General features: G+C 41.3%; 1 protein-coding gene across 1 annotated transcript in view; it reads right to left on the bottom strand.

The window, feature by feature from the left end:
* Nucleotides 1-9,300, bottom strand: part of LOC106567356 (protein kinase C zeta type) — a 140,237-nt gene extending 130,937 nt beyond the window's left edge. Inside the window, exon 1 of the mRNA XM_014136502.3 lies at nucleotides 8,985-9,300. Coding sequence (XP_013991977.1) covers nucleotides 8,985-9,055 — 71 coding nt within the window. The 5' untranslated portion in view covers nucleotides 9,056-9,300. The remainder of the gene's footprint in view (nucleotides 1-8,984) is intronic.
* Nucleotides 9,301-15,401: the final 6,101 nt, after the last annotated feature.

Genomic DNA, 15,401 nt, shown 5'->3' with positions numbered 1-15,401 from the left:
GAATATTGTGCAAAGCGTGAAACCCATGACTAGCATGCCCTTTACTTTTGATAATAGAAAAATAACTATCTAGACACTTACTTCATGAATGGTTGCTGCTACAGGTTTCAAACTCCATGAGGCACAACCTTGATGGAGCTGCTGTGAAATCCATGTAAGTACCTGCTGACTAAAGTTAGTATGCATGCATCGCGTACACACGTTTGCTTATGACCGAAGGCACTTGTACAAGACGGAAGAAGTACATGCACACAATGCATGCATACCAACTGAAGTCAGCAAGTGTTTACATGGTTTTGCGCATGAGCCTGGTGATAGAAATTTTAACTTTAGTACCGGCGCTCTGAAAAGTTGGGTAAACAATACTTTCCTGTGGTTATTCAGTCTCATATTTCGACCATCTGAAGGACCAACACCACGGACAACCAGTCCAGTAGAGTAAGTTCAAATGTAATTTTATTCAACATTGTAGCTTGTAAGGAACATTAAGATTTTGCAGTCATTAGTTGCAGGCTGTATATACCAATGAATTGAGTATTACAGCCTGATTAATCAGACTAGGACCACACATGTCTGACGTAAATACAGTTGAAAAGAAAATACATCAAAAGAAATCAGCCAAGGCCTCAGAAAAACAATTGTAGACCTCCACAAGCCTGGTTCATCCTTGGGAGCAATTTCCAAAGGCCCAAAGGTACCACGTTCATCTGTACAAACAATACAAACCGTACAAACAACAACGCAAGTATAAACACCATGGGACCACGCAGCCGTCATACCGCTCAGGAAGGCGACGCATTCTGTCTCCTAGAGATGAACGTACTTTGGTGCGAAAAGTGAAAATCAATCCCAGAACAACAGCAAAGGGCCTTGTGAAGATGCTGGAGGAAACAGGTACAAAAGTATCTATATCCAGAGTAAAACGAGTCCTATATCGACATAGCCTGAAAGGCCGCACAGCAAGGAAGAAGCCAGTGCTCCAAAACCGCCATAAGAAAGCCAGACTACAGTTTGCAACTGCACATGGGGACAAAGATTTTACTTTTGGAGACATGTCCTCTGGTCTGATGAAACAAAAATAGAACTGTTTGGCCATAATGACCATCGTTATGTTTGGAGGAAAAAGGGGGAAGCTTGCAAGCCAAAGAACACCATCACAACCGTGAAGCACGGGGGTGCAGCATCATGTTGTGGGGTTGCTTTGCTTCAGGAAGGACTGGTGCACTTCACAAAATAGATGGCATCCTGAGGTAGGAAAATTATGTGGATATATTGAAGCAACATCAAGACATCAGTCAGGAAGTTAATGCTTGGTTGCAAATGGGTCTTCCAAACGGACAATGACCCCAAGCATACTTCCAAAGTTGTGGCAAAATGGCTTAAGGACAACAAAGTCAAGAAATTAGAGTGGCCATCACAAAACCCTGACCTCAATCCTATAGAAAATTTGTGGGCGGAACTGAAAAAGTGTGTGCGAGCAAGGAGGCCTACAAACCTGACTCAGTTACACCAGCTCTGTCAGGAGGAATGGGCCAAAATTCACCCAACTTATTAGGGGAAGTTTAACCCAAGTTAAACAATTTAAAGGCGATGCTACCAAATACTAATTGAGTGTATGTAAACTTCTGGCCGACTGGGAATGTGATTAAATAAATCAGAGCTGAAATAAATCTCTCTCTACTTTTATTCTGACATTTCACATTCTTAAAATAAACTGGTGATCCTAACTGACTTAAGATAGGGATTTTTTTTTTACTAGGATTAAAGGTCAGGAACTGTGAAAAACTGAGTTTAAATGTATTTGGCTAATGTGTATGTAAACTTCCGACTTCAACTGTGGCTCCCAACAAACTCTGGCTGAGTCCACTGTTTCATTCTGCCTTGTTGAAATGTCAATTTTGTTTGAACACAAGGGCAACAACCCTTTAGCTACTGTTAGTTCCAGCTTATCATCTATGAGCTTCAGATTTGTGGCCAAAATAATTGTACAAGTATGTTTTAGGCCGGGTGTGGCAGCGTCGCTAATAGCATTAACATGTGCAGGTGAGAAGCAGGTCTCTAACACACTTCTGCACAGTTTGCCGAAAATTCACTCAAGGGCGTTCTACACAGGAGTTGCCTATTTATAAGAACATAGGCCTAGTAGTTATCAAGATGACTCTGCCTCATTTCTCCATCAAAAGGCAGTTCTGTGAACTGTTCTCCCTGACACTAATCAATTTAGCTGAGTTTCTCAAGGGCATTACACCCTCATATTCCTACCTAATGTTCTGCTTAAAACAATTCACCAGCAGCTCGAGACTAATTATTGAAAGGTGTATCCTCACTGGAGAAATTCCATTCGATCCATCCCATCAATATCATGTCTCAGGCATGTAATTAATAAACTAGCAATTTATCAGAGAGTACACAAAGCTATTCAGATCCTAATACCATGTAAGAACTGGACGGATACAGTTCTGGGTACTTCATGATATTTAACCATTAATGGTTTGATTCATCAAAGTAATGGCTTTAATGGAATGTCCTTTGCCCCATGTAAACCCTTCCCTGGGGACCGTTCTTCAACGCAACTTCATATGGGCACTGATTTAATTGAACATGTATAGTGTGCAGGATAATTAGCTGAGAATCAAACGCTTAAAAAAGTCAGAGCATGAACCTATGCATGAAGAGATTCCCAAACGCCTGGCAATGAGCAGGGTGTAAAATTATTCACGATGACAAATCAAAGCCTAGACCCCGTCTCAGACAGCTCAGGAGCTCCACTACACACCAGAGTCCACTGAGTTAAAGGCATATTTCACCTGAAATGAAAGTTTGCCAGACTTTTCCCATACCTTAAATGTGGTCTAAGTCAAGCTGAACCCATATACCACACCATCTGTGGTTGTAGTTCCCATATGCATTAGGAGACCTTTACAATCTCCAAACTGGAATGAAAGCTAGCCAATATGTAAATAGATTACATGGTCCCCTTCTTCCCTACTCATTTTGACTTCAGTGTGAACTATCCCTTTAAGGAGAACTAATATGGCTACTCATAACAGGTTGCTAGGCAACTGAAAGGATTAGGCTGTCTGCGAGCCGACACTCAGCCCACCGGGGCCATACAATATTACCTCCCCCACCCCTTTTAAATACATTAAGAATTGGGAATTACCAATGCATCCGGAGAGCTCAGAAAGAGGGTTGACTCAATTCTGGGTATTCAAATACTACCTCAGTCAACTCCCCCACATTAGCACAGACTGCATCATATCCATTGCATAACTAGGAACTGTCGAGCTGTAATCTTCACAATTTGAACAGTACTTCCTACCTGTGCATGCATGCATGCACACTTCCTTATTGAAGTTCATTTGGGTTTGTAAAGTTGATGTGATACAAAAAGTAAACATGAAATACAATGAGCAAAAGAAAGGAAGGGCTATGCAAAACATAGCATTCAGTCCGAGAAATAAGTTATTCTCGTCAATATTCAGTCTGTGCACTGTTTCGACCTTTTCAACACACCGCAGGTCTGGTTAATAAGCTAATTGGGTAATGTTATGTTACTATATAAAACCAGCCCGCTTGCCTAGACCATACAGGGACACTGCCATCTTCCCTGCGTCTCTTCTTGAAACAATGATTTGTTTAGAGCATGGAGGGACCTCCAGAGCCTCCACAAATCAAGGAGGCTGACATTTTGAATATTCAAAAACAGCTTATCAAAGGTCAGAGTATATCCTGAGCTTGGCTTGACTCCCATCCACTGTAGTGACTGATCAGGATTCTGTAATTTATGGTTGGCAAGACATTGAGGGAACGTCCTTATCACAAGGTAGCAACCCGTCAATAACACTCAAGTCACATCAATTCAAATTGGGAAGGGATTGTTCCATTTGATTTCGATCACTTTTTGACCGCAACCCTTTTGATTTGAACAAAACTTTCCATACATATTTTCCCATGGTAGAAGTGGTCAGAAAGTGCCTTTTTGGACCTGAATGCCAAAACATTCAAGAGATATAGCTGCTCAAAGTTGATCAATTTTGCATAACACACCATACATCCTCTGGACGGTTCCGACTTAGAATATGTGGACAACTACAAATGCCTAGGTGTCTGGTTAGACTGTAAACTCTCCTTCCAGACTCACATTAAGCATCTCCAATCCAAAATTAAACCTAGAATCGGCTTCCTATTTCGCAACAAAGCATCCTTCACTCATGCTGCCAAACATACCCTCGTAAAACTGACTATCCTACCGATCCTTGACTTCGGCGATGTCATTTACAAAATAGCCTCCAACACTACTCAGTAAATTGGATGCAGTCTATCACAGTGCCATCCGTTTTGTCACCAAAGCTACCCATCACAGGGCCATCCGTTTTGTCACCAATACTACCCATCACTACGACCTGTATGCTCTAGTTGGCTAGCCCTCGCTTCATATTCGTCGCCAAACCCACTGGCTCCAGGTCATCTATAAGTCTTTGCTAGGTAAAGCCCCACCTTATCTCAGCTCACTGGTCACCATAGCAGCACCCACCCGTAGCGCTCGCTCCAGCAGGTATATTTCACTGGTCACCCCCAAAGCCAATTCCTCCTTTGGCCGCCTTTCCTTCCAGTTCTCTGATGCCAATGACTGGAACAAACTGCAAAAAAATCACTGAAGCCTCATCTCTCCCTCACTAGCTTTAAGCACCAGCTGTCAGAGCAGGTCACAGATCACTGCACCTGTACATAGCCCATCTGTAAATAGCCCATCCAACTACCGCATCCCCATAATGTTATGTATTTTGCTCCTTTGCACCCCAGTATCTCTACTTGCACACTCATCTTCTGCACATCTATCACTCCAGTGTTTAATTGCTATATTGTAATTATTTTGCCACTATGGCCTATTTATTGCCTTACCTCCCTTATCTTACCTCATATGCACACACTGTATATAGACTTTTTCTACTGTATGTTTGTTTATTCCATGTGTAACTCTGTGTTGTTGTTTGTGTCGCACTGCTTTGCTTTATCTTGGCCAGGTCGCAATTGTAAATGAGAACTTGTTCTCAACTAGCCTACATGGTTAAATAAAGGTAAAATAAAAAAAATCCATGTCATCACTGGAAATGATAAACAGTTGAATTTGATATAATTTAAAATCTTAAACTGGTGGTGCTGATACCATTACCATATAACTGTGTAACTGACGGTTATGGATGAAGTCCATCATGAAAATATAAAAACCGTCATAGCCGTTAAAGTATAAATATATTATTTTATTTTTCTAAATAACAACTGACTGAAGACAGGATGGCTGGGCATTCGTGCGGTTGGATTAGTTTCTGCCGTAGCATGGACTCTTAACAACATGAAACTTTGTTGCTCCTTGCAACACACCCCACAACGCCTAGTTAAATAAAAATGCAGCAGCACACAGATAGGACTAGCACAGGCTTGGAAACTCTAACCCTGGCAATTTGACTGGTAAACTCATGGGTACACTCGTAATGGCTGCCTGGTATTGTGATGCAATCATTTCCATGGCAATGTACACTGAGTGTACAAAACATTAAGGACACCTGCTCTTTACATGACAGACTGACCAGGTGAATCCAGGTGAACGCTATGATCCCTCATTGATGTCACTTGTTAAATCCTCTTCATATCAGTGTAGATGAAGGGGAGGGACAGGTTAAATAAGGATTTTTAAGCCTTGAGATACTTGAGACATGGATTGTGTATGTGTCATTCAGAGGGTGAATGGACAAGACAAAATATTTAAGTGCCTTTGAATGGAGTATGGTAGTAGCTGCTAGGCAAATAATTGTTATTAAAAAAAAAGTTAAATTATAAAATAGTTTGACAACCCCAGTTTATATTTTCCAGTGATTAAGACACGGATGTCTCATGGTATGATGGGGTATGCAAAATGTGTCAACTTTGAGCACCCATCTCTGAATATTTTGGCATTCAGCTCCAAAATGTCACTTTCTGACCACCTCTACCAAGTGCAAATATGTATGGAAGGTGAAATCAAATGGAACAACCCGAAGGCAAATCAGAAATAACCTCTACACTGTAAATTTGTATCGGAGCTATCCAAAAAAAATATGACTAGCATTATAAGTTGAGTATTTGACCCGGAGAAAATAAAAGGGCATAATGAATTTGTTTCAACAACCAAAAACTTGTGAAGATCTCCAGAATGATCTCCAGAATGCAAAAGAAAATGTGAGAATATGGGCCTGTAGTCACATAGCATCTAATAAGTGTGCTGGTCTAGGATCAATGAATCAGCTCTTATTCATTATGATTTTAAAGGCAAAACTGATACTAGATCAGCACTCCTATTCTGAGACACTTTGTGAATACAGAACACTGATGTTTGGCCATATGATATTGAATCATATTCTTACATGAAATATTGACAAGTAGCTACAGTGGCATCCTCATTCACCATTATTAGCACTGTATCCCTCAATCTCGTAACCCACCATGCCTTTCATCTACCTACAAAATAACCTTATTTCTGTAGTTAAACCTACTTTTGCATCAAGCAAACTACTATGCACTTTCTTTATCTCCCTTTGACTGTTATCCAAACAGCCAGGCCCAGATTTGTTTGGCTGCCCCTCTCAGCAACACTTGACACACAGGCCTACATGTCTGTTAAATAATAGCTTCAGCCACCTACAATAAACCCTTCAGCACTGATATCACTGCACTTTTGCAAACCTGGAAAGTGCCAATGATTCTTCAGTGATTCAAGGAATCAACATTTGAACGTGAATTATGCAATGTAGCTGAATACACATTGTAACTTTCTGAATGTGTTTAGTGATGATTAGGCCTGAGGTGAATAAGAAAGGTGCTATCAAACATGGCATAGCCATGACATTCTGATATGACCATCATGTCAAGAGGTCAAAGAGGGTTGTTTATGGACAATTTTTTACCTGATGCATTTGCACACATACCCTTGTCACTGTCCCATATATCTCCTTTCCCATTGACATTTCTGATAAACATTTGATGGGACCAAGTGCTAAGGCTTTATGAAGCCATTATAAACCCAGTTTAAACCTAAATAGATGCTCCAGAAATCATTGCAAATGTCATATAAATGCTATATAAAGTGTGACAAGGTTATGCTACTTTTGACAAAGCATCGGATATAAGGACCTTTTATGCCACCCTTTATAAGTTGTAATTCGTTTTAAGTGTGACCATCCCACCTGCACCCATCCCAAAAGTGCCTTTGAGCTACCTAAATGCCCCAAGGCTATAATGACAATTTTAGACTTATTTCATTCACAACATTGTTTTTCCATCTGTGACAGTCAGTGTATAGCAGTTTTGAACATGTAGCATAGGCTATCAGTGTTTGGGAGGCTACTCTGAAAATATAGTTTACCAAGCTAAACAATTACTTCACACTGGAAGAAGTTGAGCTACACTAAAGCTACACTAAAGTGACCCTTAATAAAAAATATTCTACTTAACTAAAGTTTGTAGTTCACTACATCCAAACTACTTTGTGATAAATGATATGTAAATCAGAAATGTCAGACTAGGCTGCAAATTGGGTAATTTAGCATATTAAAACAACTGTTTCAAGTGTCTCAGTTGAGGCAGGTCTGTTGTCAAAAAAGAAAGGAAGCTAGCTACAATATGCAACTCTTTGAGCGACCCAACCAAATTGACTTAGAAATGTGAGTTATAGATCTTTCATTCTCATCGAAAGCAAGTCTAAGAGAAGCGCCAGAGGTGTTCCATTTCTATGCTTCCCATTCTTGTGTCTTTTACTTCTGGTTTTGTAAACCAGCTTCAAAACAGCTGAAAATACAATATTTGTGTTTATGAAAATATATTTACAGCGGTTTAGATGGTACAATAATTATCTACACATTAACTGCTTGTTTTGTCACGAACTGAATTTAGGTAAACTATTCGAATTTTAGAAACCAGGTCTTTAATGGGGATGGTTCGGGGAATTATTTAAACTAGGCGAGTTAAGAACAAATTCTTATTTACAATGTGGACCTACCCCGGCCAAACCCTAACCCGCGCGACTCTGGGCCAATTGTGTGCCGCCCTATGGGACTCCCAATCACGGCCGGTTGTGATACAGCCTGGAATCGAACCAGGGTCTGTAGTGACGCCTCTAGCACTGAGACACAGTGCCTTAGACCGTTGCGCCACTCGGGAGGCCACCTCAGAGATTTAACGAGGATCCTACGGAGTTATAATGATGAATTTAGCCTAACCCAGGTCTCTTGATTTTGTATTGAAGACTAAACCACCTGTGGAATGTTTAAAGTTTGAACTCCCCATTCACAATGGCTAGCAGAACACTTTAGTTTATAGTGGAGTAATTAACTCAATTCAAATATTATTGTTTTAATGTTGCATTTGATAACGCTCGTAATCTAACGCCTGCCTCAGATTACTCGTAGAATCGCAACATTTTTTGCCCTCCCGCGTCACTTTATAACCAGAAGATTAACGCTAAACAGAATCACATGGTTTATCTGCCTCTCTGTAACCACGGATAACTTCAACAAAGTTGACTACAAATAAAGTTGCAAGTGATACAATCGACGTATACAATTTTAAACCGAGTTGAACGCATTCAAATATAAGTACAGCAGACTGTAGGCCTATTTACATGATAGAAATACATTTCATGTTCAATCAATTAAGTTATGTTTTGCTACTTGTTGGCTACTGTCTAATTTGTTTCAATATATTTAATTATGATTTTGCGCATTATTACAGGGTAAGCGTTAGAATAAGCCGCCTCAGTATTTGCAGCTATAGGCGATATCTTTCTAGGAGCTGATCCGTCGTCAGTATTGTGGAATAATGTAAAGGTAAGATTTGAAAGGAGAGAGCTGATCCGAGAGCAGCGTTGCCTTTCTTACGATCCTATGTTACGAACACAATCGAGTGACAGGTTGAGCTTCGAGGACAGAACCGACTTGACAAACACTCACCCGCTGTAGTGCGCTTTAATTTTCACGTACTCCGAGCCCAGGTCCATCATGGATCCGTAACTTGAATGCATTCTAATCCACGATATAAACTATCAGGCAACTAAACAAACCTGTATCAACAGGCCTCACTTGAAGACATAAGTTTCCATGGCACATTTGGGATTCACCAATCGATAGAAACTAGCAGGTTACGGCGGTGTGTCATGCATGAACTATCCTCCTGACTGGCATGCATGGAATTCTCACGCAACATTTAAGATTCGTCATTCTGGACTCGAGCGTTTCCGATGATTGTGTTCGCTATGGTTACCGACGGTACTGGGCGGAGAAAGCGCACTGTCAGGGCTGACTGGCCTGGTCCAAAACACCTGTTGATGATTTAGGAGTAAAATATTCCAGTTATTTGGGCCATATATAGGCTTTATGAAATTACTGCTTCAAATTCAGGAAATGCACACATTTCTTTAAAGCACTCGAGTTGAAATGTGTGACTTCTGACATTGTTCTTAATTAGCCAAAATGAAATGTAAAAGTAAAAAAAACAATGTGGCTTCCAGATTGAGCTGTTCGTAATCCACAATCAGAACGCTACAGCCAAATTTAGACCGATTTGCAGCTGTTATGATTAGAATGAAGTCATTCAGCAGCTAGTTTTCCATCCAATTGGCGACAGATTTGCATGCGAAGATTCTAAAATCTGCATAAAAGAAAATATGCGCATTTCCCCACCAGTGGTGTTTTGACCAAACTAACTTGTTGCAGATAAAAATCAGTGGGTGATGACTGCACACAAAATGTACTATTTCGCTTAAATTTTTATGTACCGAATAAAATCTAAAGTTCAATGTGTTTCCATCGCATTTAACTCTTACGGATAGTTTTGCCACACACTGTTGCGTTAAATACCAAATGTGTCTACTCTGCCAACAGTTTGCAGATGCAATGCGAGAGCATTTTGATTTGTCAAACATCGATCGTCATGTCACCAGAATCAGACCCTCCATATTTAGCCTATTCGAAAGTAGCATCATGATCAGCGTGCACTTTCATCACCGTGTTACGTTCATCATAAACTATTTCATCTGTAGCTTAATAAACTACATGGTTTCCCGAGTAATAGTGGGAGGACTACTCCCTATCATCGTGACTACAAATGTGAGAGCTGATGCTGTTTTTCTAACACTTTTTTTGTAATTTTCTTTCATTGTTTTTTAAATTTTTATTTATACGATGCTTATTATATCAATATTTGCGCATAAAGGAATTTCCGCCGTCATTTCTAGCAGAATTAATTTGCCGACACAAAAATATCGCGCCATGTTGAAAGAACAAATTATCTGTTGGCTGTCGTGATTTTTTTAGTATATAGTATGACATTACTCGCATAAATACTATGTATGGAAATATGGTTTGTGGCTGTAGCCTAACTGTTACACTTGTGCGCCCTCTTATGGATTGAGCCATTTTATGGACAGTGTTAATTAATGTCTGAGAATCAAACCATTTCGGCGACTACAGAATCAGTTAACAAGTTTATTTTACATTAGTTAAACCCAATATTTTATTTGACAATTTATTAGCAAAGAAGAAGGCTATTGTGATCTGGGCCCGGTTTCTCAAACGCGTCTTAAGGGTAAATTCATCGTTGGAACCGTAGGAGCATCGTTAAATATCGCTGTTTCCCCAAAACCATCGTTAACGTTCCACTTGAAAACGCGCTTAATCTAACGCCTACCTCAGACCTGAGCTGTGTTTGAATACCCATACTAACATACTGTATACTACATACTTAATGAGTATATACACTACTAGTTCATTTTAGAATACTGTATACTTAATATTTGGTAGCACAGCCTTTGGTCAGAATAACTGCAATCAAGAACTTCCTATAACCATCAATGAGCTTCCTGCACCTCTGTACTGGCAGTTTGGCCCACTCCTCTTGTGCAAACTGCTCCAGTTCTCCCTGATTAGAAGGTAGCCTTCTCCTAACTGCTGTTTTCAGATCTCTCCACAAGTTTTCAATGGGATTTAGATCTGGACTCATTGCTGGCCACTTCAGAACAGTCCAGCGTTTTGTCTTGAACCATTCCTGGGTGCTTTATGTAGTGTGTTTGGGGTCATTGTCCAGCTGGAAGACCCATAACCTTCAACGGAGACCCAGCTTTCTGAAACTGGGTCCGACATTGCGCTCCAAAATACCTTGGTATTTACCTGATTTCATGATGCCATGCACACGTTCAAGGCACCCAGTGCCAGAGGCAGCAAAGCAACCCCAAACATCACTAAACCTCCATGTTTGACTGTAGGGAAGGTGTTATTTTCTTTCAAAGCTTAATTTTGTTCTCTGTAAACATAGAAATAGTGTGCTTTACCAAAAAGCTCTAATTTGGTCTCATCTGACCACAGGACATTCTCCCAGAAGGATTTTGGAATGTTCAGATGTGTTTTGGCAAATTGCAGTTGGGCTTTCTTATGTCTTCCTCTCAGCAGTGGGGTCCTCCTGGGTCTCCTACCATATAACCCCCTTTCATTGAGTTGGCGACAGATGGTGCGAGTTGAAACTGTCGTTCCTTGTGTCTGAAGGTCAGCTTGAATCTGTGTGGCAGTTGATCGAGGTGCTTTCTCCACCATTCAAACAATCCTTCTCTGCAATCTACCATCAAGTTCTCTCTTGCGGCCATGTCCAGTGAGGTTGGCTACAGTGGCATGGGCCTTAAACTTCTTGATAACATTACGTACGGTGGAAACAGGAACATTAAGGTCTTTGGAGATGGACTTGTAGCCTTGAGATAGTCAAGGCTTGGCTATAATCTTGTGTCTGACCTCCTCAGATAATTCTCTGGTTTTCTTTCTTTTGTCCTCATTACGGTACACACAGTGACACAAAACAGGAGAATGAGTCCTTTTTGCAATTCAAACTGGTTGAATATGTGAATTTTATACTGCAGGCACCTTCATCTCACCACAGGTGATTTCAATTCCAAAGTAAATGAGAATCACCTGCGTGAAATCTAATTCTTTCTAACTACTTCTAGAAGGTGGCAATAAATATTATCTGGGCCATTTTAGGATTTATTTTTGGAATTAGGTAAGATTTAGTAAATTATTCAGATTTTTTTGTTTTGTTCAACTGCACACCGAGGACATACATATGTGGATACCAAAATATGTTTTAATGTCAACAGTTTTCTGGAAGAAATTGTGCATTATTTGAAAAAAGTGAAAGGGTGCAAATATTTTTGGCCACAACTGTACTTCCAGACACAAATGAGATCACTGATCATTTTACTCGCCCTAGCAGAGCTGGTTAGGCAGTTTTCATGTTATCCAGAGCATTGGTGACTGTAACTGTGCTGCTGGCAACAATTTAATTACACTTTTTTTGCCGACATTTACTGACACCGGCCATATTCAACGGGTGTTGAGCGTTTGTAAATAAATTATTCTGCATTGTGGTACACAGACGAGAGTGCTCTGAAATCGGAGTAGATAGCCAGAGCGAATGTACGAAAGCACCCGAATGTCCACTGAGAACGCACAGCGACTTTACCATTTAGCTAAGCTAAGAATGATGGGAATAATCAAGTCAATAAACGTTGGGTAGTTAGTTAGATAGCCTATAGTTAATATACTGGCAAGTTTGATGTATAAGTAGCCAACTAACGTTAGGTAGCTAGCTAAAAACATACTGGTACATACTGCTGTAATGACATGCTATGTGGTTCGTAAAGACAGCGTAGCTTACAAATTGTCAGCCAACATTACGTGTAAGGTCATTACTTTATTACATTGCTCAGCATGTTCTTAACATTTGTCATAATTAGTTAAAGCAATTAATTTGTACTTCGTTGTACTTTGGCTGCATATTTTCCAAAATTTTCTTCAAATCTGAAAACCAATGTGAAGACACGCCCATTTCCTGAAGAATTGCGTTATGGGCCCTAAAGTATGGAAATCGTGTCCTCTGCGTGTCAAATCAAATACATTTTCATTGGTCACATACACTTGCAATAACATCTGCTAACCATGTGTAACGAAATGCTTGTGCTTCTAGTTCCGACAGTGCAGCAATATCTAACAAGTAATATCTAACATTTCCACAATAACTACCTAATACACACAAATCTAAGTAAAGCAATGCAATAAGAATATATAAATGTATGGATGAGCAATGTCAGAGCGGCAGAGGCTAAGATGCAATAGATAGTATAGAATACAGTATATACATATGAGATGATATGTAGCATTATTGAAGTGGCATTATTAAACTGACTAGTGTTCCATTTATTAAAATGGCCAATAATTTCTTCTGGATGGTCCTTCTGGATGGTAGCGGGGTGAACAGGCAGGGGCTCGGGTGGTTGTTTTCCTTGATGATCTTTTTGGCCTTCCTGTGACATCGGGTGCTGTAGGTGTCCTGGAGGGCAGGTAGTTTGCCCCCAGTGATGCGTTGTGCAGACCGCACCACCATCTGGAGAGCCCTGCGGTTGTGGGCGGTGCAGTTGCCGTACCAGGCGGTGATAGAGCCCGACAGGATGCTCTCAATTGTGCATCTGTAAAAGTTTTAGGGTTTTAGGTGACAAGCCACATTTCTTCAGCCTCCTGAGGTTGCGCCTCCTTCACCATACTGTCTGTGTGGGTGGACCATTTCAGTTTGTCAGTGATATGTACACCAAGAAACTTAACTTTCCACCTTCTCCACTGCTGTCCCGTCGATGTGGATAGGGGGTGCTACATTTGCTGTTTCCTGAAGTCCACAATCTTCTCCTTTGTTTTGTTGATGTTGAGTGAGAGGTTATTTTCCTGACACCACACACCGAGAGCCGTCACCTCCTCCCTGTAGGCTGTCAAGCCTACTACTGTGGTGTCGTCTGCAAACTTTATGATTGAGTTGGAGGCTTGCATGGCCACGCAGGCATGGGTGAACAGGAAGTACAGGAGGGGGCTGAGCACGGACCCAGTGGGGCCCCAGTGTTGAGGATCAACGAAGCGGAGATGTTATTTCCTACCTTCACCACCTGGGACGGCCCGTCAGGAAGTCCAGGACCCAATTTTACAGGGCGGGGTTGAGACCCAGGGCCTCAAGCTTAATGATGAGCTTGGAGGGTGCTATGGTGTTGAATGCTGAGCTATAGTCAATGAACAGCATTTCTTACATAGGTATTCCTCTTGTCCGGATGGTATAGGGCAGTGTGCAGTGTGATGGCGATTGCATTGTCTGTGAACCTATTGGGGTGGTAAGCAAATTGAAGTGGGTCTATGGTCACAGGTAAGGTGGAGGCGATATGATCCTTGACTAGTCTCTCAGAGCACTTCATGACAGAGTGAGTGCTACGGGGAATAGTCATTTAGTTCAGTTACCTTTACATTCTTGGGTACAGGAACAATGGTGGCCATTTTGAAGCATGTAATGACAGCAGGCTGGGATAGGGAGAGACAGCTGGTCTGCGCATGCTCTGAGGATGCGGCTAGGGATGCCGCCTGGGCCGGCAGCCTTGCGAGGGTTAACACGTTTAAATGTCTTACGTCGGCCACGGAAAAGGAGAGCCTACAGTCCTTGGTAGCTGGCTGTGTCGGTGGCACTGTGTTATCCTCAAAGCGGGTGAAGAACGTGTTTAGCTTGTTTTGCAGTAAGACGTTGGTGTCCGCGACGTGACTGGTTTTCCTTAGGTAGTCCGTGATTGTCGGTAGACCCTGCCACATACGTCTCGTGTCTGGGTCGTTGAATTGCGCCTCCACTTTGTCTTGATACTGACGTTTTGAATGTTTGATTACCTTGTGGAGGGAACAACTACACTGTTTGTATTCTGCCATATTCCCCGTCACCTTGCCATGTTTAAATGCGGTGGTTCGTGCTTTCAGTTTTGCGCGAAAACTGCCATCTATCCACGGTTTCTGGTTAGGGTAGGTTTTAATAGTCACAGTGGGTACAACATCTTCCGTACACTTCTTGATAAACTCAGTGACCGTCTGTGTTCACGTCCATATTATTGAAGCGTGGATTCCGATTGGTCAGACCAGCGTTGACTAGTCCTTTGCGTGGGTGCTTCCTGTTTGAGTATCCTGCCTATAGGAAGGGAGGAGCAAAATGGAGTCATGGTCAAATTTGCCAAAAGGAGGGCTGGGGAGGGCCTTGTATTTAGTACGACATCTGGGAACTTTTGGCATACCAACTATATCCATACTATGACCAATAAGCATACTATATACTCAATTCTCATCACAAATAGTGCGGTTAGTATGAGTATTCGAACACAGCTCTGGGTTTCCCAAAACATACATCTGTTGTGTGATATGTAGACTAAAGGAGGATGGATTTTCCTATAAAATGCTGTGGCTCACACCAGCTCATTGAGTTCTCAGTGATCACCTCCAGGGGTGCTTACCGACCAGCTCCATTACTGCAGCAATTAA

Source organism: Salmo salar, chromosome 13 (assembly GCF_965601325.2).
Source record: "Salmo salar chromosome 13, fSalSal1, whole genome shotgun sequence".
Taxonomy (NCBI): domain Eukaryota; kingdom Metazoa; phylum Chordata; class Actinopteri; order Salmoniformes; family Salmonidae; genus Salmo; species Salmo salar.
Note: the sequence above shows the minus strand (reverse complement) of the source record. Positions and strands in the feature narration are given on the sequence as shown.